At 46.6% G+C, this 26,219-nt stretch overlaps 1 protein-coding gene and 1 long non-coding RNA gene across 3 annotated transcripts; one reads left to right on the top strand and one right to left on the bottom strand.

Annotated features, from left to right (window-relative positions):
- Nucleotides 1-1,717: 1,717 nt before the first annotated feature.
- LOC307082162 lies at nucleotides 1,718-5,612 on the bottom strand. 2 transcript variants are annotated; one of them, XR_013812199.1, is made up of 6 exons: nucleotides 5,199-5,612; nucleotides 4,575-4,734; nucleotides 4,272-4,320; nucleotides 4,005-4,174; nucleotides 3,528-3,676; nucleotides 1,718-3,428 (listed from the first exon to the last, which is right to left on the bottom strand). It is a non-coding gene; the product is annotated as an uncharacterized lncRNA (long non-coding RNA). The 2 variants fall into 2 exon arrangements; XR_013812198.1 differs by having other exon boundaries at nucleotides 1,718-3,676.
- Nucleotides 5,613-6,827: 1,215 nt separating this feature from the next.
- Nucleotides 6,828-25,866, top strand: LOC307082118 (proteasome activator complex subunit 3-like). The gene is made up of 10 exons (XM_079745567.1): nucleotides 6,828-6,988; nucleotides 7,430-7,462; nucleotides 7,866-7,928; nucleotides 8,516-8,620; nucleotides 9,529-9,580; nucleotides 9,733-9,860; nucleotides 17,733-17,801; nucleotides 19,581-19,703; nucleotides 23,465-23,551; nucleotides 24,494-25,866. The coding sequence occupies exons 1-10, from the start codon at nucleotides 6,947-6,949 to the stop codon at nucleotides 24,572-24,574; spliced, it is 783 nt and encodes a 260-aa protein (XP_079601693.1). The 5' UTR covers nucleotides 6,828-6,946; the 3' UTR covers nucleotides 24,575-25,866.
- The last annotated feature ends 353 nt before the right edge of the window (nucleotides 25,867-26,219 follow it).

Below are 26,219 nucleotides of genomic sequence, written 5' to 3'. Positions count from 1 at the left end.
TCCTGTGATCGTTAGTGTATTTGTGTGATTGTTGCATTTATATTGTTATTGTTTACTAATGTTATGATGGTAGTCCCGCGCTGGAGTCCTATCCCTCGTACCCCTAATGAGTAAAAGTCGTCTTGCGACGACTTGAGGGGGATATGTTGGGGCAAAATAACCTGCTGAGCACATCACATGTACATTATAAATATAGCTAACTCCTACCCTAGCTTAATGAGCACATCACATGGCAGTCACCTTATAATATAGTCAACTTTTAACACATAACACATACATGAGAATATAGTCAGGTCAGGGCCAGAGTCAGGGCCCCATATCTCCTTCCGGCAGATGGTAGACACTCAGACAATGCACCAGTCATCCTCAAGGATGGGAGGACCACAACAGGTGATGCTCTGAAGCTCTCCCCCGTAAGGAGGAACACAAGAAGATATACATGCATACACTAGTGCCTGGGAACCAAGGTCAAGTAAAAACACACAGAACCACACACATCTCAAACGCACACACCTCATCACGAGGAGATACAGCATAAGACTGTATCACTCTGGGACTCTTCACCTTCTTCCGAAGCAGACCTTCCACGGAGGCGAAGCTCCGGACGAACCATCAGCGCTGATTAGGGACTTAGACATATTCGATTTCTCACGCTTATGACTTTGTATAACCGTTGCCACTTTACTTAATAAATCCAAGGTCCTCGTGCCGATAGACTTTATTACCTCTCCGTCTCATTTCATCTGGTCCAGTAACTAGCCAGACCGTTTTTCCCAACAATTCCCAACTGACATTACAATGGGTATAATAATTATAGTATTTAGTATGAATCCCCATTTAGAAATATTTATATATATTTTATTATTTCCAAACATATCTATTTTAAACTCACCTCGTGTTTTCTATCATAATTAGTTCCTCCAACTTCTCTATTCCTTTTCCATTAATTCAAAATTCATCTGAGCTGCAACTTTACAGTTATAAGCAACTTAATCATAAAGCCTCAGACCATAAATTACGTTTTTGTTTGCGGTTTATAAGTCTCAAATATGCACTGAAGCGATGTATCACACAAATATCTATATTATTTTGTAGCTTTGTATTATATTTGTGGATACCCTGATTTCACATCCTCCAGCTACCAGTGTACATCACTCCACAACGTTGGAGTAAAGGGCCTTAAGAGAACTGGATTTATAATTGAAGGCTGCTGCAGGTTAATGTGTTGCTAAGTGTATCCCGCATCTTAACATCATTTTGGCACAGGTCGGAACAGGTAAGTGATGTGGAATAAACTAATTCGATCCTTTGTGGTATGGTGGTCTCGCGCTAGGTATGACTCGGAGAGTGGAAAATGTTCAACACGTGGTTTATTCTAACAGAGACACAAGGTAAACAGGCTTGCGTTCTGGAGGTGGTTCATGAAGCATCTGCCGAACACAGGTAAACAAACAGTTATATTGGGAGTAGACGAAATAGGCCACGCCTACATGTTCTAATTTACCCAGGTAAACCTTTGGTCTGTCTTGGCTTAAAGCCCATGTTTCAATTTGAAAACCCTGTGATGAACGTGTAGATAAATAATGTAGGAACTCGATTTGCGTGAAAGAATTAATCATAAATGTGCATTTAAAACGTTTTTGAAAGAAATTGTGAGTAAAATTACTTCCGAGTCTCAAAAAACGTTCTGACCGGACGTGACCGAAAGTGGCGCAACGACAGATAAACATCTCTTCGTAATGGAGTCAGACAGTGAAGAGATTGCAGTAGGGGTTAATGTCAGCTCTTACGATGGGCCATTGCCCAACAATTATGAGCCGCCTAGGCGAGAGAGGGGTCAGGCAGAGGTAAGAGGAAGGGTCAATGGACAGAGGAGAGATAGAGTTGTGGTGCGAGGAGAATCGGGCAGGTGTCGTGGTGAGTGTCCACGGGCTATATAGCTAATGGTGGCTAACGTTGCCTTCATGTTTATCACATTGCAGTATTTGTAAAACATCATATTTAGCAATATTGCTGTCTACTTTGTTGTTTTTTAAGCATCCATGTAGATTGTCACCAGCAACATGTGTCTTCAATTTTTTATTTTAGATCCCAGATGTAAAATGAATGCTGTAGGCTTAAGCTATAGCTGTAAATGAGCTGGCATATGCAGTACTGTGGAGGACGTGTCTGAAAGCAGTTAGTGTTCCGATTAGGACGGGAATATGCTGTTCATGTAAATATCGTCATTGTTACAAGGATATTTTATTGGCACATGCATATACTGGGTGTAAGGCATGCAGAGAAGTTGCGTCCAATTGACAGCCTATACTGTGCATAAATGGAGGACGGGGTGTATCTCACTTACCTAAGCTTTAGAATATAAGTAGTCTACATGTCATTTCTTACAAGGCCTTACACCAACTATTAGAGCTACAAGGGAAGGACAGTGAGTTTATCTTAACACGTTTATGCCGTCAGCAGTGGAGATAGTGCTGTAAGGAGGTCGACGCCTATTGGTCCCTTGTCCAAAACCTAGATCCCCCAGAAGATGTTGCCTGCCTCACTCCATCCAGGGTTTGAAGCCTCCTGTCTAAATCCTTTTGTGCTGCAGATAGCTTACATGAACTTCAGACAGCAGCACGGCCCTCTCCAAGCCAGCAGACCAGAGTAGGTTTTCAGCAAAAATAATTTAACCGTAATTTAAAGAACCAGCTTTTCTACACCAAAACAGTAAATCCTGTTAAGCAGGTTTTTAAACTCGGTTTCCATTTACTTCCTATAAAAACAACTTTGGTGTTGTGTAGTACAGTAGAATATCAGCCAACAGGACATGCAATATTTACCATTGAAATTGTTTACTATGAAAACATGGTATGATCAAAATTAAATTATGTCCCCATCTTCACCAGACAGTTCCGATACACGGCATACAGGCAGGTTGTCCGCTGGGCGTATGGAGTTCTAGGCAGGGACATCAGGAAAGCCGTACCTTCATGCGTTGTTGCAGTAATAAGGAGGCAGTTTGCAGGAGAAGGACAAGGACATAAAGGTTTCCAGTGGTCTCGTTTGGAAGACGATGAATAAATTCATAGTGAAACAAACTGTACTGGTATAATGTATTAGATTAGATTTATGTGTCATTCCACAGGAAATTCAGTGCCATTGTATGCATTCTTTATTTTATTTTTTTAGGCCAATAAACTAACTAAAGAGTACCGATACATGTTTTCTCACAATTTCCTTCACGCATGTTTTATTACATGTTAAAACGCAAGTGTTAACATGTGCCAGATGTAGGCTGACTGCCTCATCCTTGGCAACCTTCTGGAGGGAAGTGGTGAGGGGGGGCGGGGCAGCAGAAGACAAGACAGCACTGCTTTCTTGTAGGGCCTGTGGTGATCTAGAGTATTCCTCTACCAGAGAGACCATAAGATTTGTTGCGTATCCTTGAGAGAAATGTTAACACATTTAGTAACATGGTTGACTTGCATAAAAAAAAAAAGAGATTCACAAAAGATGTTGAGAAACTAAGTGAAACTACTAACCGTAAGATGGTTTCTCCTTGATGGGGCGGACTACCCAGCCACCTTTCCGAGACTGTGGGTAGCGAACAGCGTAGCGTGCCTCACCCTCACTGGTTCGAGCTACATCTCTGTTGCCATTACTGTTGAAATGTAGGGCCGCCAAGAGAAGTCTGAAGGAGACAAGTAGATAGAACATTAGGTCTCCAAAGTTAACCCAACGCAATCTAATGCAACAGAAATACAATACATGAGATTAATGTTTTCAGTTCAAATGGGTCTAAAGACAAGGACTCAATTTTTGCGCACAATATGTAATGCTGTTATCAATAACATTTGTCTGCTATACAACACTGCATTACTTTTTAGCCATATTCATTACGTCACCATTTACCTGCTGTTAGTGATGCACGTGCACAAAAGTATAGCAATATCCTGAAATTAAAAAATGTCAAAATACCAAATTTTATTAGTATCGATACTTTTAAGTGATAACACTACCTGCTGTACATCCCAAGAAAAGAGAAACCAGTGTGTCTGGGAGCAAAGTGCAGAATGAGGGGATGGTAGGCCTCCAGGGAGAATGTCTGATGCTGAGGTGGCAATTGTCGAACACCTTTCACCAGTGCTTTCCTGGCAGCCGCTCTCCAGTTTAGTGGCTGCTGGTGATCCTGCATGAAACATATTCGCATTTCATAACAAAAGTAATTATTAGTACACATACTTTGTTCAGGACTGGCCAGTGGAGTCGATCTTCGTATCTCTAACCTTTCAGTTTGAGTCCCCACATCCACCATCTGAGGCTTTACCTGAACAGCTTAGATGAAAGAGATTCATGTTAATAGTTGTTCACCATTACACATTCATTGGTATCGACACATGCAGTATCTAATGCAACCCAGTACAAAATATCTTTTTCTAACATTATGAAGTTCATAATTCTCAATGTTTGCTGTCTGAAGTGTAAATTGCAAAATAGTAACCATGGAGAAAATGAAAAATGTTGACATGTCATCCTTATTTGTGATTGTATATGGCATGTATGGTGAATGATAGATATAAGCTAACTACCTAATGAACGATGGAAACATCGTATGTTGCACTGAGATCCACGATGGACCACTAGTGGCTCAGGGTCCATCGTAGAGATGTCTCCATCTCCATCATCTTCAGGCTCTGAAGTGGTAGTTGCACGCGCCCCATCTTTGCTAGCAGCGCTCTCTCCCAAAATCTGAAAACAGACCAAAATCCCAACTTTAAAAAAATGTAATCCTTTCATGAAAATCCCCCACTCATGCATTATTTAAAAGACTGCTAGCAGCTAATATTTTCGAAATTTCTTCAATGTAGTCCGAAGTATCACCTGCCTTTCCTCGCATGTGCCCTGTTGATTCCAACATTCAAAGAAAACCAAGGCAACTCCGATGTAACTTCAAGAAAACTAATATTGTAAAGCATTACTTGGATGCGTTTTCAAAAAGATCATGTTATTAGCACAATAAAATCATGTGCAGCCTCGTGGGGCTAACGTAACAAGAGTAGCTATAAGCTGACGGCAGCTATGGGGGCTCTCCTGCCTTCATGGTGCTAACTTCACTATCATCATTACAGTCAACAAAAGCAATGCCAAGACTAATCCATTATAACGTCAAGAAAAAAATACATTTGGAAAATTATAGGTATTATAAGACTTACTGTGCAAAGCTCCCGTTTTCGGCGCGCAGATTCTCTGCTAGTGCTAGACTCACTCCCGCCAGATGTTGCTGGTAGACTTGCATGCACAGATGGCACAGCTCCATTTGCGAGCCTAACCCACTCTCTTCGTCTAAATCCCAGGCGCAATTCCATCAGATCTCCTTGGTTGTAGCTGTCCGATGTGAAGTGTTTTTCACACAACACCGTGTGTCTCGTCACCGAGGAGGCAGCGAAGTTGCTTCTCTTTGCCTGGACGAAACGTATCCAAGCACGGAAATGGTTGTCTTTCTTGTTTGGAAATCGGTGGACCCGATGGCCAGACAAGTTGGAGTTGTTGCATCCATAACAAACACAAGAATTAACCATTTTGACAACACAAACCTACTCAACTACAACGATCACGACAAGCTCTTTTGTCTCTTACCAACACACCAACTACTAAACCCACACTGAGAATAGGTGCAGCAGCGCCAATGATTGCCTGTCGTTACGTCATAGGTGCGTTCTCGAGGAAAGGGGCGGTTTTTGGGAGCCTAGCTTAGAATAGGTACACTTTCTTCCGTGGGTGTTGTAATACATTTGTATTCCTGTGTATTTATTTTTAAATTGACATTTTCATACAAAAGTCTGTATGAATTAACTTATACAATTAACTTGAAAGTTGCTCTTTAAACGGAAATGGCAAAGTGGCCATGTTTGTAGTCTTTAATTATCATTAAACCCTTATATGGTGTTGTCCATTATGTGGTGAAGAAACCATTCATAACTGTGTTTAGCTTGAAACATGTCATCAGAAATAGCATAGACTAAAATAATGTACATCATAAGTTAAAAAGCAAATCAACGGGGACCTCGAGCGTCCAGGGCCACCCTCCACCTTGAGAGGGTTAAAGGCCAAAACGCCTATGTTACCTTCCATGTAACGCTCCCTAAATCTGATCATTAAGTTGGGATAATCCACTCACATGCTTTATAATGCACATGTTTGATTCAGACATGCCACTGTTGACAGTATACATATATCCACGACCACGATATCTGACTGTCGTGTAACCTTTTAATAGTGCAACAAACACTGTCACATGTAAATAGCTGCAACTCCAACGCTAAGCCGTGAGGGTGCGCGATGCGCCTGCGCAGTACAGCAGAAGCTTATTGGCTCTCCCGGAGATGACGCGCTACAAAAGAAGAAAATTGGGCTGCGGAAATCGGTACATCTATTAGGTATGTCCGTGTAGAAGCACTGATTCGAAATGTCACTTTTCTAAATATGAATCCTACATTAAAGATATGATTTTTCGAAACTCTGAATCATAAAGAATAACGCATAATTGTAATGGCTGAAAGCCATTAAAGTATTACAACAGAACGAACTAAACCGCCCTCAAAAAAATGAACGGAGAAATGGCTTAAACATCCCAACGAGAACACACCAGCTTATGCGCCGTGACCGCTCAAATGTTTCGCATATGGAGTTTCCCTGGCTTAATTTAAGAGTTTGAACCTTCTCAGTCTGCGGTTTGAGACTAGCACGGTGCCCCCCCAACATCGGTCCGACCAGAAACACGTCGGTGCACATGTCACAACCACGTGGTGTCGTCTTCCGTGTACGTCACGTCATAACTTTGGAAGCGGCGTCTCGCTTGAAAGCGTTGTGTGTGGCTCCAACAAAAGTATCCGTGGTCAGGATCTCACACACATACTGCGTTGTGTTTATCGTGTTGTTGACTTTTCTCTAGTCGTACGCGATGTCGTCCTCACTCAAGGTAGACAACGAGCTCAAGTCGAAGGTAAGGACCCACACGTTGTGGATGTTAGACAGTCCTGTACCCGGACAGCGAAACCCATGGGTCTCGGCCTGGTCCACACAATCCACGACCAGGGCCACCAGGAGAGAGATAACACTTAGCAAATGGTTATGACTGATGATAGTAGTGCCATTAACGGTAGTTCTAGCACTCCATTTCTTTCCTATTGTTGTGAACTCTGGACTCGACTATTCTTCAGTTTTCTGTTGAGGCCTTTACATGTGGACAAGTTGTATTACCGACCACGAACCTAATAGTCCACGTCAGTGTAGTAAATTGGCATATGTTTCCCCTGTGTAAAGTGAGATTTCCTCGTATTGAATGCTGTTCTGATCCGTATTTGTTTCCGCTCAGGGCCTGATGTGTTTCAGTGCCGTTTAACTTGTCTTTTGTTTACACTCATTGTTGTTGTTTTTTTTACAGGTGGATGCATTCCGAGAACAGATCACAAGCGAGGTATGTTTTTTTTTCTTTTGTTTTCTTCTTAAATAGTAATGCATACTACATTTACAGAGATCAGGGGTTGTGGAGATAAAACGGCATCTCCCAAGCAGCTGTTCTCAAGGGGCAGAAGGCTCGGACCTTAATTCCTTAAATCTAGCACCAGTAGCGGTTGAAAGTGAATTTGTTTTGTTTATTTGTTTATTAATTATTTATTTATTTTAGGGACATTGTACACAATGCATTAGTCACAATAAGAGGGGATTTTATGTGTTTCTTTATTTGTTTGACCCGTATTTGCATGTTTAAGTGATACCTAATGCTATAGTGACCTTAAGGGTTTGTCCTTCCATAAGCACAGAATGCACAGAGAAATTTGATGCAGAGATGTATATATTTATCCTTCTACTCTTACCAGGCAGAGCACCTGGTGGCTAGCTTCTTCCCGTTGAAGCTTCTGGAACTGGACAGTTTTTTAAAGGTAAGTCCTCTTTCAGTTGTGGGAAAGACGCCACTGAAGGAATAGGTTTGGTCTTTGTTTTATTATTAATATTCATAATGAACCTGGTATGTGGCCCAGTTAGTTGGCACTCTGCCTCTTCAGGTCCCAAGAAATAAACATGGCAAGTGGGAAGTAGATCAGATGAACAGTTGTAAAGATATACACGAAGGACATACATACAGATACACGGTAGTACACTCAGAGAGAGAGAGAGAGAGAGAGAGGTGCACCCTCAGACACAGAGAGAGAGAGAGAGGGGTGCACCCTCAGACACAGAGAGAGAGAGAGAGGGGTGCACCCTCAGACACACAGAGAGAGAGAGAGAGGGGTGCACCCTCAGACACACAGAGAGGGGTGCACCCTCAGACACACAGGGACGGGTACGCTTTAAAGGCAGATGGAGAGCCTGCAGATTTACCATTGTAATGCATTTTATTTATGATTTTTTTTTAAATATAATTATTTATACTTTTATTTTGGGCATGCCAAAGACCGTCTCACGCTTGGTCGGAGCATCGTCAGCATACCGTCGGTGGATGACTCGATGCTTGTGCCCCGTCTCCTAGGAGCCCATACTGAACGTTGAGGACCTGAAGGAAATCCACTCTGAGATCGTCGTCAGGGTGCCAGATCCCATCCTCTTCACAAACAGTAACCACGGCCTCGACCCGGTACGCCAACGTCTGGTTAAACCAATACGTTCGGATATTTTTAGAAACGCTGTAGTCTACTTATTAGCTCTGCTTGCTAGTTAGCGATGCTAGCTATTGTTCTAATAATAAAGTGATGGGTTTCCTAGTTGTATTGACCATCTCATATTTTAAAGGTAGATATGTGTGTATCCTACGAGGGATACACCGATTTTGTCCTTCAACTCTGTCAAAATTAAGGCTGTATCTATCGGTTGCATGCAGAGGATACCACACATCGGGACAGCGTTCGATGACGTAGCAGCCGAGAAATGCACCCTACGACAGTTGCGGCTGAGGCTTTGGGGTTGGCTTAGATCAGGAGGGAGAGTGGGTTGCCTTGTATCCGGAAGGTTGCAAGTTCGATCCCCTGCTCCTTCTAGCTGAGTGGCGAGGTGTCCCCGAGCAAGACGCCTTACCCTAACTGCGCTAGATGAGTCGACTTTCACCTCGCATGGTTGACTCCGCCGTCGTTGAGTGAATGTGTGTATGAACCGTTGTAAGTCGCTTTGGACAAAAGCGTCTGCTGTACGCCCTAAATGTAAAAGGTTTGGGACACAGCTAATGTCTGCATAGATCCTCTCCAAAGCGGTGCCATCGTAGGACAAAAAACCAGTGTTGCTTGTTACAATAACCTCCTTGTATGTACCATGGTATGAATAGTAGACTAAACTAGTGAAGTTAGGCGTATTACCCACCTGTTCCCTGGTACATACAAGGAGCAGACCTATAACGGGACCGGTTTGTCCTGCTTGTATCAAGCGGGAGTAGGAATGCTGCGTGTGTTATGCAAATGTGTTGTATATGGAGTACAATAGGAAAGCCCCATGTTTAGACATAAACAAGTCAACAAAAGAGTGTACTCAGACGTCTGTGTTTGACCTTTCCAGCAAAATGCCAAGAAGAGGAAATTGGAGGACGGAGCTGATGAGAACTGTCGGGGTAAAGACCTTTTTTTCTTTTAATGTTTTTAAATTATTTGATGCTCATCCATAAAGACAAATTGTTCTGCAAAGCCTCTCAAGTCGTTCCAGTTGTTCGGGGTTACCTGGGGTCCACTAATGGAACCCCTGTGGGCGCATCCTGGGTTTCAGACACCAAAGGAGAGGCCAAGGTGCTGGTGGTGGCGCCGGAGAACATGATGCGCTGCAACCGGCGGCTGGTGGATCTGATCGAGCGTGTCAAGCCAGAGATCCGGACGCTCATTGAGAAATGCAACACGGTTAGGCTCTTTGGGCACTTGTATATAGAGTTCTAGCGATGCCAGTATCGGAAACTTCTCCAATACTGCCTGAAATGCAGTATCGGCGGGTACGCAAGTCTATGCGCCGATCCGATATCACCACATGACTAGCTCATCTAGTACACTTTCAAAGAAAATCACAAACTCTATGGTGTTTTGCTGCGTTCGTTAAAGGTTGGATGTGGAAGGTTGGATTGGTAACCGCGTCATCTCCTGCATGGAACTAACTGGTCTTTTAAACTCATCTGAAAATTCAAACATGTGATTTGACAAACAAGTGATGAGTTTTTGTGAGCCATACCCACACGGTGACCGTATATATCCACTGGGTGTTGGCTAGCAGCTAGCTATCAATAATTCATTTTAAAGAAACTTTATGGCACATTTTATAGACATCTCTCATGTTTCTCAGAAAAAACGACACTAATGACATAAGTAGCACAAAGTTGCCATGGGTCGTAACACGCCCCCTTCCCTCCTAAAACTCTCAAATAGTGTTTGAATTCGAGCTGAAACGGGGGGTTCACACGCACTATAACTTGGTTAAGAATTGAGTTACATCACCACACAGGTTATGTTCACTTACTTAAATGTTCTTACATTTTCAATGATAAAATAACTTGCATTCATGAAATTTCTTCAGGGGAGTCCTATCCAAATAGTATCGCGGTTGGAATCACAAAGTTAGTTGTCTTTGAGATTGACAGCTTTTGCATGTCACGTTGGCCCTCGCACATAGTAAGACCCGCCTCCAGACAGTAAAAAGAAAGCAATCACATGTGGAATACCTGCTATCTCTTTATCGAGATTGAGCTTCCAAATGCTGTCTATTTCACATTAATGTGTTTCCTGTATACCTATAAAATTATGCAGTGTTTGCTGTAACGTTACTGAGCGATAAATTGCGATAACGTTAACTCACCGAAGTTGCACGACTGCAAGGTTTTCCCTCCGGCAAATAACGAACCTGATCTGTGACTAGCCTCGCTGCTTCATAGTTGACACCTTGCCGGTGCCTGTCATTCATACGCTTTAGACGCAGGAGTAAGTAATAATTTAAGTAATATAAGAAATAAGACGAAGCCATCTCTCCTAGGGCTAGGCGATATGGACCAAAACTCATATCTCAATATTTTTCGTTCAAATGGCAATATACGATATTAAAAGGATATTTTTAACAAAACGGGTAAAGTGTGTACATTTAACTCCACGCCACAAGTATTCACCATCAGCCATTTATTTATGTTTAGTTTTTGCTCAATGAAGCACAGCTGTGCTTTAACAGATATAAAACAATAGTGTTGCCTGTTTGAAACATGTCAAGTACTATTAAATAAAAACAACAGTGCAGTGCAAATAGCATACACTTATAGGCATAATTTGCAAATAACAAAAAATGTAAAACAGGCTGACCGAAAAACAGGCCTATGGCTTCACAGTATTACATTCAAAACAGAAATATAATAAAACACTGGCCTACACAAGCCAATATTCTGAACTATTAGGCAGGCATACCCCTGCAAATAACAAAATTGTAAACAGTAGTGCAGGCCTCACCTGCATAATTAGTCAACTATGAAAATAAAATGTATAGAAAATAAATAAGCCATAATAAACTCAAATGGCTAGATATATTGTAAATATTCACTGAGGTAGACTGAGAATATTTAGTCTTTGAACCAAAACTTTAACCAGAATATTTAGTCTTAAGCCTTCCTATGTAAACTTGTTTCTTACAGGTTCTGTGCTAGGAAAACAAGCCTGTCAACTGTTTCAGGCTTCAGGGATGCCCTGTAACAGCTTACAATGTTACCACTGCTGCTGAAAATTCGCTCTGAAGGAGAACTGGTTGCTGGTACTACAAGATACTTATTTGCTACCTTGCTAAGCGCTGGATAGATCATTTCAAATTCCCTCCACCATTTAAGAGGATCTGTATCACTCTCAATCCTAGCTGATAGCAAGTAGCTTGAAAGTTCATTTTCAATTCTCTCCTGTTGTGTCGGTGTGTTGCCACTGCTGGCCGCTATGCTTCGTTTGAAGTAGCTGGCTAGTGACTTTTTCTTCTTTGCTGCGGATGGTGCCATTGACACTTCTTGCTCTACAGGCTCAGACAGAGGCAGCTGACTGCCTTCAGCCAAAAGAGACTTTGCCTCCTCAACAACTTTTTGTTTCAAGGCATCCACCTTTTGTCGTAACCTGTTTCCTGCACGCTTTACAAATCACGTCGCTTTGCTGTTTTTCTTGAATCCTAAACCCGAAATAACTCCAAATAACAGAGCCATTATTGATTTTTTTGTAACCAATTGCTCAGTCTCTACCACCGTGTCCCCCATGTTTTGGTTCAAAGTTTGTGATGCGTAACCTTTTTAATAGGTCCATGTGCGTAACGTGGGTGGGAGAACACTACGTACATGTAGGGGGCGGGATTGAGCAGCTCAACATTGGCTTGTAGGCTCAGAGAGCAGCGGTCGGCTTTATAAAATAGCGCTCGCAAGGCAACATCAAAATAATATATAATATACCGGTATGGCGATATTGTCTCAACTACATATCGCTTTCAAAAATATACCGGTGTGGTGACCCACAACAACATAATAAAGACATTCACCAAGGGACTGTTCCTTTAAGGAAAAGGGTTTACGACAGTTCGGGTTGACGGGTGTTCTGGTTTACGGCTGTTACGTTGGAACTCATGCTGGAGTAACTTGTTTAGTTTTGAAGTGGAGAGTAAAGCTGACTCGACCCATCTCCGTCTCTTGTCTCGTCATTTACCGCACTCCACAATTGGTGACCCCCGACGCGAGTTGGATACGGCTGGATTATGTAGCACATCGACGGTGATAACAACGCGGCTAACGTCGGCGCTATCTATGCTGCCACCGTCAAGTTACCGGACTTTTGGCAGCACAGCCCACGGTCGTGGTTCCAACACATCGAAGCCCAGTTCCAGCTGAGAGGAATAACGCAGGACGTCACGAAATATTTCCACGTGGTAGCAGCCTTAGATGCCGCGACGACGACCAGGTTTATGGCGCGGTTGGAGGCTCCTCCAGCTGTCGGCAAGTACGACGCACTCAAGACGTTCCTCCTGGGCCTTTTTGAACTGTCGGAGCTGGAGAAGGCGGACCGCCTGCTTTCCCTGACCGGCCTGGGTGACGGCAAGCCGTCCGAGTTGATGGAGAGGATGCTGGCCATGCTGGGCTCGGCGGATCCCTCCTTCCTTTTCGCCCACATATTCCTGCGGCAGCTTCCAGCACCCGTGCGCACCGCTCTGTTCAGCTCCCCCCTCTTTGCCTCCATGGACTACCGGGCGGTGGCTGTGGAGGCCGACAGGATTTTCCTCGCCAGCAGGCAGCAGTTTGTCCATGCGCTGCTGCCCCCCCACCACTCGTCGGCCCCGCTTCCGCCCCCGGGGTACGACCCGGACACCGCAGCCGCTGTGACAGCCCGCCGACAGCGTGACGACGGGTGTTGTTACTACCATGCCAGGTTTGGGGCCAAGGCCAAGCAGTGTCGCCAGCCTTGCAGTTTTGGGGCCCCGGGAAACGTCCGGGCCAGCGCTCGTTAACAGCTGTGAGCGCTTGTCGGGACTGCAAGCTGTTGTTCGTCACTGACGCCTTGTCCGGCCGGCGGCTGCTGGTCGATTCTGGGGCTCAGCGCAGCATCCTGCCGGCGACGCCTGTAGACACTGGCTGGCGGCCATGGCCCCCCGATGGACGCCGCCAACGGCACACCCATTCGTACCTATGGCACGAGGTATGTGGAGGTGTGTTTCGGCGGCCGGCGTTTCGGCTGGGACTTCGTCATGGCTGCCGTGTCTACGCCACTCCTGGGAGCGGATTTCCTCTGCGCCTACAGTCTGCTGGTGGATGTAATGAACTGCCGCTGTCACACCAAATTTGTACCGGGTGCCAAATTTGTACCGGGTACGTAATCCATTCCAAACCTGCCTGGCAACAGATGATCGCGGACGATCGCGTCGATTGACGTAGGAAGGTTCAAGAACATTCGCGAAGTCGTTCATTAAGCGCGACAAGACAGATAGCCCTAACTTTACAAATTACATTTATTAGCGTTCCTAACTTTATATTTGTATTGCATTTAATTGTTTAATTGAATTTAGCTAGTAACTTCTGTGTTTAATGTGTAGTAAACCGAGTGTTTAACCGCGAATGTTCTTGAACCTTCCTACGTCAATCGACGCGATCGTCCGCGATCATCTGTTGCCAGGCAGGTTTGGAATGGATTACGTACCCGGTACAAATTTGGCACCCGGTACAAATTTGGTGTGACACTCCCTGATCGACGCCCTCTCTTTTGCTTCGTACCCCTGCACGCTGGGCGGGGTGGGGGGGCTTTGTCTTGCGAACACGTTCGCCACCGGGGACCTGTATCAACGCCTGCTGGCTGAGTTTCCCGACATCACCACGCCCACGTTTTCATCGGCTGTGGCTAAGCATGGTGTGGAGCACTACATCACCATGGTTGGCCCCCCGGTCTATGCACGGGCCCGGCGCCTCGACTCTGCCAAGCTCCCGATCGCCAGGGAGGAGTTCGCCACCATGGAGCACCTCGGCATCGTACGCGGTTCCAACAGTCCGTGGGCCTCCCCCCTGCACATGGTGACCAAGGCTGATGGGGGTTGACGGCCCTGTGGTGATTTCCGTCGCCTGAACAATGCCACCACCCCTGACCGGTACCTGGTACCGCACATTCAGGACTTCTCCGCACACCTGGCCGGCGCCGCCGTCTTTTCAAAGGTGGACCTGGTACGCGGTTACCATCAGGTGCCCGTCCGCCCGCAGGATGTCCCAAAGACTGCGGTCATCACGCCCTTTGGACTTTGAGTTTCTGAGGATGCCTTTCGGCCTCAAGGGCGCAGCACACATTTCAACGTTTTCAGACGTTTCAGCGCCTCATGGACTCTGCTGCGGGACATGCCGTTCCTGTTCGTCTACTTGGACGACATTCTCGTTGCCAGTGCGTCTGCAGACGACCATCTGACGCATCTACGGCAGCTGTTCGGTCGGCTCAGTGAGCATGGTCTCATTGTCAACCCGGCCAAGTGCGAGTTTGGCCGGTCCTCCATCACTTTCCTCGGCCACCACGTCACCCCGCAGGGGGCGGTTCCCCTCCCGGCCAAGGTGGACGCCATCGCCAGTTTCCCACGCCCGCGCACTGTGAAGTCCCTGCAGGAGTTCCTGGGCATGGTGAACTTCTACAACCGTTTCCTCCCCCATGCGGCCCAGCTCATGCGACCCTTGTACAACGCCTTGCGGGGCAGGAGGCCGGCAGACGTGTTGGATTGGTCCACAGAGATGACGGCTGCTTTCGATGCTGCCAAGACCGCGTTGGCCAACGCTGCTCTGCTGGCGCACCCGTCTCCGACCGCCCCTGTTGCTCTTACTACGGACGCCTCTGATTACGCCGTAGGGGCTGTGTTTGAGCAGTGGGTGGGCGGAGCCTGGCAGCCGCTGGCCTTTTTCAGCAGGAAGCTCCGTGACACCGAGAGGAAATACAGCGCCTTCGACAGGGAGCTCCTGGCTCTTTTCCTCGCCTCCCTTCATTTCCGTTTCCTGTTGGAGGGCCGTCGGTTCACGGCTTTCGTTGACCACAGGCCGCTGACGTTCGCCATGGCCAAGTCTTCGGAGCCATGGTCTGGTCGGCAGCAGCGTCAGCTCTCCGCCATCTCTGAGTACACCACGGACATTCAGCATGTGGCCGGCAAGGACAATTTTGTGCCTCTCTCGGGTGGTTATTGGTTCCGTCCACTTGGGCCTCGACTACGCAGCTATGGCTGGGGATCAGGCTACGGACTCTGAGGTACAGGCCTACAGGGCGGCCCCCATGGCGCTCCTCATGGAGGATGTGGTATTTGGCACGGCCAACACTACGCTCCTCTGCGACGTCTCCACTGGCCAACCGCGCCCCATGGTGCCCGCTGGCTGGCGGCGTAGGGTCTTTGAAACGATCCACGGCCTTTCCCACCCGGGGGTGAAGGCCTCTGCCAAGCTGGTGGGGGCCAAGTTCGTCTGGCCGGGCCTGCGGAAGGACGTCAGGGCCTGGGCCGCTGTCTGTGTGGCGTGCCAGCGTGCAAAGGTGACTCGGCATACCAAAGCCCCCTTGGCTCTCTTCAAAGTGCCAGAGAGGCGTTTCGACCATGTGGATGTGGACCTGGTGGGGCCGCTTTCACCCTCCCGTGGTTACACCTACCTCCTCACCATGGTGGACAGGACCACCAGGTGGCCAGAGGTGGTTCCCCTGTCTTCCACTACAGCAGCTGAGGTGGCCCGGGCGTTCGTTATGGCTTGGGTGGCCCGTTTTGGCACACCGTCCGACCTTTCCTCGGACCGGGGGCCGCAGTTCACGTCGGAGCTTTGGACTGCGGTCGCCGAGGTCCTGGGGGTGAAGGTCCACCGTACCACAGCCTATAACCCACAGAGCAATGGGCTTTGCGAGCGGTTTCATCGGGACATGAAGGCCGCGCTCAGGGCCAGCCTTACAGGCAGCGACTGGGCTGACCGCCTCCCATGGGTTATGCTGGGCCTTCGCTCCGCCCCCAAGGACGATCTTCAGGCCTCGTCGGCAGAGCTGGTGTACGGCCATCCCCTGCGCGTCCATGGGGAGTTTCTTCCGGACGCCACGGCCCCGTGGTCGGCTGCCTCCCATCGTGCTGCGTCCGGGGACATTGCGGACGCTTTCGTTCCCATTCCAACGTCTCACCATGGTCTCCCCCGGTCCTACGTTCCCAGGGATTTACCGTCAGTCAAGTACGTTTTCGTCCGCCACGACGGCCACCGTACCCCGCTGCGGCCCCCCTACGATGGCCCCTTCCGCGTCTTGGAGGGTGGGCCTAAGAACTTTGTTGTGGATATGGGGGGCAGGCCTGAGCGGGTGGCTATTGACCGGCCCAAGCCTGCTCATGTGGATGTTGACGAACCGCTCCAGCTGGCTCAGCCCCCGCGGCGGGGGCGCCCGCCTGCGGCACCCTCGACACCTGGCCCTGCAGCGGCCTCGGCACCTGCTCCTGCCTTTTGCCCTTCTCCTGTTAGGCGCAGCCGTTCAGGCCGCCTGGTCTGCCCCCCTAGGCGTTGATTTTTCTGTGGACTGTTATATGCTAGCATGTTCTGTTTAACACTAGTGGGTGTCCATTTTTCTCTGTAGGTTCCCTGTCGGGTCTGCACCTGTTGGTTTGGGTGAATTCTGGGGGTGCCTGTGTGGTGACCCACAACAATATAAAGACATTCACCAAGGGACTGTTCCTTTAAGGAAAAGGGTTTACGACAGTTCGGGTTGACGGGTGTTCTGGTTTACGGCTGTTACGTTTGAACTCATGCTGGAGTAACTTGTTTAGTTTAGAAGTGGAGAGTAAAGCTGACTCGACCCATCTCCGTCTCTTGTCTCGTCATTTACCGCACTCCACACCGGCATAATTTAATACCGGTATATCGCCCAGCCCTAATCTCTCCTAAACTCTCATGAAAACCAGGTGCATATAGCATTTGCCTTTGAGATGGTTGATAGTCTCAACCATTGTATCTACTAGATACAATGTTGCGCCGCGCAGCAGCCGGTACAAATGGGTTAAGAAATGGCAAGAGTTAGCTTTTTACATTTTGCACGTAAACAAATTGAGGTTTCTGTGTTTGTTGAAATGGGTTTTCAAGTTAACTCAACCTAGACAAACTAACGAGCTATGGCCTCTTTGGCGTCATTTGAACCAATAACCAACGTGGAATGCGTTTACTGTGAAGCACCAGAGTTGGTGCTGTGGTTGTGACAACTGTTAGCTGTCACCCACTCACTCTCACTCACCCACTGACTCCTTCTGTCTCTTGTCATCATCAGGTGAAGATGTGGGTCCAGCTTCTCATCCCCAGAATAGAAGATGGAAATAACTTTGGAGTCTCCATACAGGTCAGACATGGTGCTGTTCAATGTTGAACACAGGAGGGCGACCTTTGCATGGGTTTTAAACTGTTCTCTTTTTTTTTATTATTCTTCTCATATGCTCTATTCAAAATAGTTGAACATGCGTTTTCTTGTAATTAAATGAAGCACCTGGTTGGAATGGCAGTAAAATCGTAATTTACTGCAACTTTAAAACTGCTAAACTCTAGAGTCCAGTCCAATTTCAAACACTTCTGCTCCGCTGCAATACAGATACTAAAGGTCCTTTTACATAGAAAATATATGATGTGATAAGTGGGTGCGCATACTTAAATACATTCCATCTTTTGCATCCCTGTCTGAAAACTAAAGTTAGACTATCACTGTTTTGGAAAACTTGGTATCCAAAATGAAACTGTTGCGAACCAACTGATCACAGTTATGGTATCAAAGCAAACTCGTTTCACGTTACGCAGTGCAAGTAAACATTGGCTTCTAGCGCAGACTGACATCGAGATGAACCATGAAGACATATAATGGATAGAGATAATTATGTCTATGAATGTCAGTGTTTCCCCCAGAAAATGTCTTGGTCAAGGAACGGGGGGGGGGGGGATCCGTTTCAATTCCCTGGCACGACCATTGTTGTGAACAGTATTACTGATGCATTAGTTAACTTTATTTTTATACCTGATCGAAGTATGTTTTCTTTCCCTACAAGAGTTTTATACTTTGTTAATGCATAATTATTAAATATTGGATTAAACATTGGTGTATATATATTATACATTGGTAGTCAAGGCGGGGCCCTATTGTTAAGGCGGCCGCCTTAACCATACAGTGCTGGGGGAAACACTGAATGTAGTTGACCACTATGGATGCATTAAGTGTACTGTGGAGAATCGTTAATCGGGTGCGAGTCTGTCATTTCCTACAACGTATGTATCGCGTCCATGGTGAATGACAAAGATATCTGATATTGATGGGTTAAACCGATATTTTTTTTTTTATCTGTGAAAAGAGCTGTATAAAATAAAGTATAGTAAATTATAGCCTGGCTAACGCCAGACCTCATCTCAATCTACATTGAGATGAGGTCTGGGAGCCACTCATTCATTTTCTCGTATTTGAGGCGTGGTTTTCGATTGCCAGGAGCCGTTCATTGGGCGCTACAAATGTCCATCATATGAGTCTGTACGTAGCTCATAGCCATTCGTATCAATTATACCAGATGACTATGTAGAGCGACAAAAATTAGATGAGGAAGAAGACGATGGGTGTGTCGCATAAACGTTGTCATCGTCTTGCCGTCCCTCCCCGTTCTGTGATTGGCTCCCTATCTCAGGCGAAAATCGGATCCATAGAATCCAGGCTGCCTAGCAGTGCGAAATGAAAACGCGCGCAAGGCAGCATGGGTCGTATACCCAGGCTAAGTAAATGATGCTCTTTCACAAAATGGAAATCGAGTCTTATGTGTTCAGTCCCATTCAGCTCAGTGATTTGTAATTATTTATTGACGTGGGAAAAAAATAGTGAAGAACAATCGTATTCAGTGTGAAAAGAGGTTAACACTAACACCAGCTTCCATCCCGATCACCTTCTAATGAACCAAATGCACTGCAGTTCACATCGTCCCATGGACTGTTCCATTCCTATGTCCTGAGTTATGTCATTTCTGCTGTCTGAGTGGAGCCAGGACAGAGAGACGGTTATACTTCCCAGACCGTGATCCTCGGGGGGGGGGGGGCGGGCCCTCAGAATATTTGGTGTTAAGGGCAATCTTTGTGTGTGTCCGTGTGTGTGCAGGAGGAAACGGTAGCAGAGCTGAGAACAGTGGAGGGTGAGGCGGCTTCCTACCTCGACCAGATCTCCAGATATTATATCACCAGGGCCAAGCTGGTGTCCAAGGTCGCCAAGTATCCCCACGTGGTGAGTGGTTGTGTGTGTGTGTGTGTGGGGGGGGGGGGGAATTATGTGTTTTCTTTGCTGTGATTGTTGTGTTTTTTTTTGTTTGTGTGGTGCACGGCATAAGATATACACTCAATGTTTGTAATTGGTTAAAACTATGCCAAAAATGGTTGTAAGTTTGTCAAGGATGACAATCATTAACAACCATTCACAACCGCAATTAATTAACTTGTAAAAGGTTAAAAAAAACACTTGCAATTAGGTGTCAGTTGACATTTAGCCTATTATTTTTACCTCCCAAAGCAGGATTGTGCTTGTACTATATCAAGTAAGAACTGTGTGTGTGTGTGTGTGTGTGTGTGTGTGTGTGTGTGTGTGTGTGTGTGTGTGTGTGTGTGTGTGTGTGTGTGTGGCTGTTCAGAGGTATGTGTTTTAAGACCGCAGTGGAGCAGAGAATCTATCAATCTACGGTCATCGTCCCATCATGGGTCTGTGTGTGCCTGTAGGTCCATGCACACTTCAGTCATTCTTCAACTGCGTGTTACAATGGCTATTCCAAAACATGGTGAGCTGGAGAAGCAGCTTATAGCTGAACTGGTGTTGCATTGTTGTGATCAGTGTAAACAAGAGCATGAAAGCCCGGAACTGGGCTGACGGTCTCGAAATCGCCGAACCACATCCTGTGTGGTTAAAGAAACAGGATGTACAGATTTGACTACAAATGGGGTCAGTGATTATACTGGTCGTCGGGGTGGACACCTGGAACTTGGGATGCAACTGCAGAACTATAACGTTGTCCTGCTTCTTTCCTCACCAGTCACTTATCTGCAGCCTTCCCTTTCCTTTGCTGTCCATCCTGTCAATGCATGTGTATCTGTGCACTTTAATCAGGCCTGAAAAGTTGACCCTGACAAAGTCTTCGTCCAAGGCCAGCGGCCCCGTCAGCAGTGGCCTGTTGGGGTTTTTCTCATAACCTTTTGCCTGACGTTGTCCTGCTTCTTTCCTCACCAGTCACTTATCTGCAGCCTTCCCTTTCCTTTGCTGTCCATCCTGTTATTGCATGTGTATCAGTGCACTTTAATCAGGCCTGAAAAGTCATCGTCCAAGGCCCCCCCCCGGCCTAAAGCGCGTGCGTGCGCGTGTGTGTGCGTGCGCGTGTGTGTGCGTGTGCGTGTGTGTGTGTGTTGTAGCAACCCGGGCCCCGGAATGTCTCGGTTTTACAGGAATCACCACACGTCACAGCTGGTACAAAGCCCGGAAGGGCATTTATTCGGAGTAACTCAAAGAAACACGTGGATGAGGATCCATCGCGGGGAAAACGAAAATCTAACTCTGACTTTGTGAGCCAGGGAAAAAGGGGGTCAATGTTCTATTCTCTCCGGGAGAGGGAGGTCGATCCCGTGGGCGATCTGATCCACGGCGGTCGGTCCTTGACCGGGGTGCGTCCTCCTTGGGGCCTGCCGGGAACGGCTCATTTAATCCCTTCCGTCTACTCGTCCGCCCGGGGTTCTGGGGTACTCAGGTTTCTCCCCTCTCTGACTCTGTTTAGGGACAGGTGACAGCGCTTTTTAAAGGGTGCCCTTCTCTCCTCGTTCCCCGCCACAGGTGTTCCCTATCTCGCCAATTAGTGTGACGAAAAGGGCGTCTGCTGGTTAAGGGCGGTACACGCCCTCCACAACCTCTCCCCTGGGCCGTCCAGCCCGAGGGGTTGGGGACGGGTTGCCTGTGTGTGTGTGTGTGTGTGTGTGTGTGTGTGTTCAAAAACAAGGGCCAAACAGCTAGTAAAGCACTGCTCAATTTCTGCAATTATAGGAAGCATGGTTACCTGGAAAAGGTGATGTTTCTTGTAACCCTGAAATTGTATGTTGCATAACAATGTGCTGACCTGTATTAATGTGTTGGATCTTTCCAATAGTTAGATTCCTCATGACGATTTGACTTGTAATGTGGAATCATATAAAGTATATAAAATGTGTTGTGGGATCATATAAAGTAGATGAAATTAGGGCTGGGCGATATACCGGTAGTAAAATTTATACCGGTATATTTTTTAAAGAGATATGTAGTTGAGACAAAATCGCCATACCGGTATATTATATATTATTTTGATGTTGCCTTGCGAGCGCTATTTTATAAGGCCGACCGCTGCTCTCTGAGCCTACAAGCCATGTTCAGCTGCTCAATCCCGCCCCTTACATGTACGCAGTGTTCACGCATCACAACAAACTTTGAATAAACACATGGTGGTAGAGAGTACGGAACCCGTAAAGGGACATGGGGTAAAAAAAATGTTTTTAATGTTTCTCGTGCTCACGAGAAAGTATCGCACGCATATCACTGGCAGTGTACGTGTGTGTGTGACGTCAGTGTACGAGCGAGGAGAGCGAGCGGTAGCGTGCGTGTCAGTTTAGTGAAGTAATGAACAAGTCTGGTTGTGTGTAAGAATAAAGTACCCAGCCTGTCAAGAATCGGTGGCCGATTCAATCCAACCATATTCCGACCTATAAGCAGACCCACTGCCAGTCAAAGTGAAGGGTGTTGCCCCCGATAGCATCGGCCCTGGAGAGAACGTCTCCCCTGTGCGGGTTCCGTATGTTTTAAACAGGCAACACTATTGCTTTTTATTACACGGCTCTTCTCAGTGCCGTGGAACGCTCCGTTCACTTGCATGGGCCCTTCACAACTTCCGGCGGGGAATTTATATTTGATAACTCACCGTTGCTTAGTATAATTGACCGCTGTCAAGGAAAACAAAGGATTTTTGTCTTTGGTATCACTCCGCAAGTAGTCCGGTAACTTGTCAGCCCCGGCGTCTTTGGTTTCTAAGCGACGTTACAACTTTGGCAGACTATTTCTCTGCTGATAAACACTATGAATGCTGGTTACAAATCAATTGTAAAAAGACACACCATGAAGTTATTTATCGTTTAGGCAAGTAGCAGTGTAATAAGCGGGATAATGTATAGAACGTCGCCCGTCATTATCGAAAATAAGCCCCTTCAGGGCGAAGCAAGACAACTCCGCTGCACGTCGGTGTCCTGGTCGACATGTCGGGGCTTATTTTCCCGATAATGACCGGCGTTCTATACATTATCCCTTACATATCTGTTGTTAAAGCACAGCTGTGCTTCGTTGAGCAAAAAAAAAAACTAAACCTAAATAAATGGTTGATGGTGAATACTTGTGGAGTTAAAACTACACACTTTACCCGTTTTATTCAAAATATCGTTATATTGTATATCGCCATTCGAACAAAAAATATTTATGAGTTTTGGTCCATATCGCCCAGCCCTAGATGAAATGTGTTGTGGGATCATATAAAGTAGATAAAATGTGTTGTGGGGTCATATAATGTAAATAAAATGTGCTGTGGGATCATGTAAAGTAGATGAAATGTGCTGGGGGATCATGTAAAGTAGATAAAATGTGTTGTGGGATCATGTAAAGTAGATAAAATGTGTTGTGGGATCATGTAAAGTAGATAAAATGTGTTGTGGGATCATGTAAAGTAGATAAAATGGGTTGTGGGATCATGTAAAGTAGATAAAATGGGTTGTGGGATCATGTAAAGTAGATAAAATGGGTTGTGGGATCATGTAAAGTAGATAAAATGTGCTGTGGGATCATGTAAAGTAGATAAAATGGGTTGTGGGATCATGTAAAGTAGATAAAATGTGCTGTGGGATCATGTAAAGTAGATAAAATGTGTTGTGGGATCATGTAAAGTAGATAAAATGTGTTGTGGGATCATGTAAAGTAGATAAAATGTGTTGTGGCTGCAGGAGGACTACCGCATCACGGTGTCGGAGATCGACGAGAAGGAGTATATCAGCCTGCGGCTCATCGTGTCCGAGCTCCGGAATCAATACGTGAGTGTTTGGCACCGCTGGGGAGGGGGGGGTGGGGACACACACACACACGCACACACACGCACGCACACGCACACGCACCTAGCTTCAGCCTCAGGGGCCGGAGCCTCTGGGGCCACACGTAGTCCCTAGGGACCCTGGTGTCAGGGCCTGCAGGCCTTGAGAAATGAAAGGGGGCATGTTTTGAGGTTTATTTATTTTCTGAACAGTAGCCTGGCTGTTGCCAGACCAAGATCAGTCGTAGATTGATCTTGGTCTGGGTAGGCTGCTGTCCTTCTTCAGCACAAGAGGCGTGATCAACGGGCCTAGTTCAAACAACTCTGTACGCAATTGGCTGTATGCCTTCGCTTCCCTGTCGTCGTTGTGTTAAAACAGCCAATAGCGTGCCAGGGGGAAAAGCCAGCTTGGTGATTGGCTCCAGCGAAAACGTATCTGAAGCAGAAAGAAATGTATTGCTCTTCTCCAGACCCTTCTGCAGGGCGAACTCAAGTCGCCGGCAGAATGTGCTGGGGGTTACCCAGTCTATCCGAACAGATCAACGGTCTGGCCTTGGCTGGGTAGTGATTGATTTCCATATATGGGAGTTGCCTTAAGTCTTCCATGAACTCCCATAACTAATTGGCACTTTTGCTCTCTTCACTCTTGCTCAATCCCATTGGCGGTAGAGGAAAAACGTATTTCCCACTGGAAATTCCCCACCCTTCCCTGCTGATTAAATCTTTTAAAGAGCAATTTAACCAAACCCCTGCCCCCCATTTTTTTGGTCTTATATGATCGTAAACGTACCATTCTATGCCATTTTGTCGCTATAACTAAAGGAAGACACTGGTTTTGATAAAATGTCTTCCAAAAAACGTTAAGTTCGACTCTTTTTTTTTTTTTTTTTTTCAAACATTCATATGAATACCAATCTGCTCAAATGTTGTTTTCTTTCCTTCTCAGGTGACCCTGCATGACATGATCCTGAAGAACTTTGAGAAGATCAAGAAACCCAGGAACAGCAACGCCGAATCTCTTTATTGAGGACCTCTGTTACACACACACACACACACACACACACACACACACACACACACACACACACACACACACACACACACACACACACACACACACACACACACACACACACACACACACACACACACACACACACAGCGTCACACACTCAGGTCTTGCTGTTGGGAGAGTGAGCATGTGCAGGGCATGCTTCATTGACTGCTGCAGTTCAATTTGGAAGGTTTCATAAACACAGTAGGAACACGGGCCCTCACCCACGATTCACCTCATTCCCCCCCCCCCCCCTCTGTGCACAGCCCCCCCCTCCCACAGCCACACATTATGTGTATTAGTGTAATTTGCTATCCCGCAGCCTTCCTTGGGCCTCTGGATTCATTGGTATTTCCTGTCTGCTATCGAGCACTCTCAAGACAAGGTGCATCCACCAGCGTTCTGTTTTCAAGTGGCCACACATTATTTCCCTTACTCGGCTTCAACTCCCACTCTGGGGGTGGTGGGTGGGTGGGGTCCAGCGCTGACTAGCTTTAAACACACACACACACATGCGCACACAAACACGCACACACACGTAAAAGACACACGTCTTTGCTGTACAACGTATAGCGAAAAGAAATGCAGCAAATGGTTGCCTTTGTGTAGCTTTCTTTTTTGTTCCTCTTTTTAGCTGATGCCTCAGAGATGCATGAGGGTTAGGGTTAACGTGGGAGCGCGTACCAGCAGTTTGACGTCCCGGAGTTTGCTGTGACGTGACTGGTCGCCGGTTGTCATGTGAACCGTTATCTCTGTGTGTGTGTCTCACGCAGCCCCTCCCCTCTCTCTCCCTTTCGCTCCCTCTCTTGCTCTCTCTCACTCTCTCCCCTTCCTTCCCCCCGCTCTCCAGCAGGCCTGGTTCGGGAGAACGCCAAACACATTACTAACTGAGCTGGGGGCGGGGGGGAATGATAGATGGTACCGAAAACTGCCCTTTTTCCCCTCATGGTTTTTAATCAGAAAAGCAGATTTCTGTGGATTTCTGGTACTTTTTAGTTTTTGTAGGCTTACCAGTGTATTCCGAGGCATGTGTGTAGTGTTCTCGCTCTCCCCCCTTGACGCGTGAGGGTGAGCCGTGAACGCTTTGTGTGCGATCCGCCCCGCCATTGACGCGAGTGCGGTCGCGCCAAGAGTGCTGACCCGAGTGTCTCATTGTGTTTTTTTTTTTTCATTATTTGTATTATTTCAATGGAGAAACTTAATGTTGCCGTCGGTAGAGTTCACCTTTGTGGCGTGCTTCTTTTAAATAAACTCAAATCAAATCCCGTCTTTTCGTGTCATGATGTGACCTCTGCTTAAAGCTGCACTTTTGACCTTCACAGGTCACCCCCACACCAAGATGTCATATTTGTTTTTTTGGCCCCTTTTATACCATCTTGTGTGAGAATAGGCCTTTTCCTGTGTTTTAGTGATCTCCCAAGTTGGTGTGTCAGCCTATATGTATGATGGAAAGATCTAGTGTTCCAGCCCACAGTGGACTGTAGCTAAACTCACTCGTGCGTTTACATGGGACAGCTAGATCGGATTAAGCCTTATACCGATTTTGCTACTCTAACGTGTCAATGAACCGAACGTACATGGCCTTTAAGAGATCGGATAATGGCCGAAGGGCCGCTGA

The sequence above is a fragment of the Pollachius pollachius genome, assembly GCF_949987615.1.
Source record: "Pollachius pollachius genome assembly, chromosome: 11".
NCBI classification, from domain to species: domain Eukaryota; kingdom Metazoa; phylum Chordata; class Actinopteri; order Gadiformes; family Gadidae; genus Pollachius; species Pollachius pollachius.
Note: the sequence above shows the minus strand (reverse complement) of the source record. Positions and strands in the feature narration are given on the sequence as shown.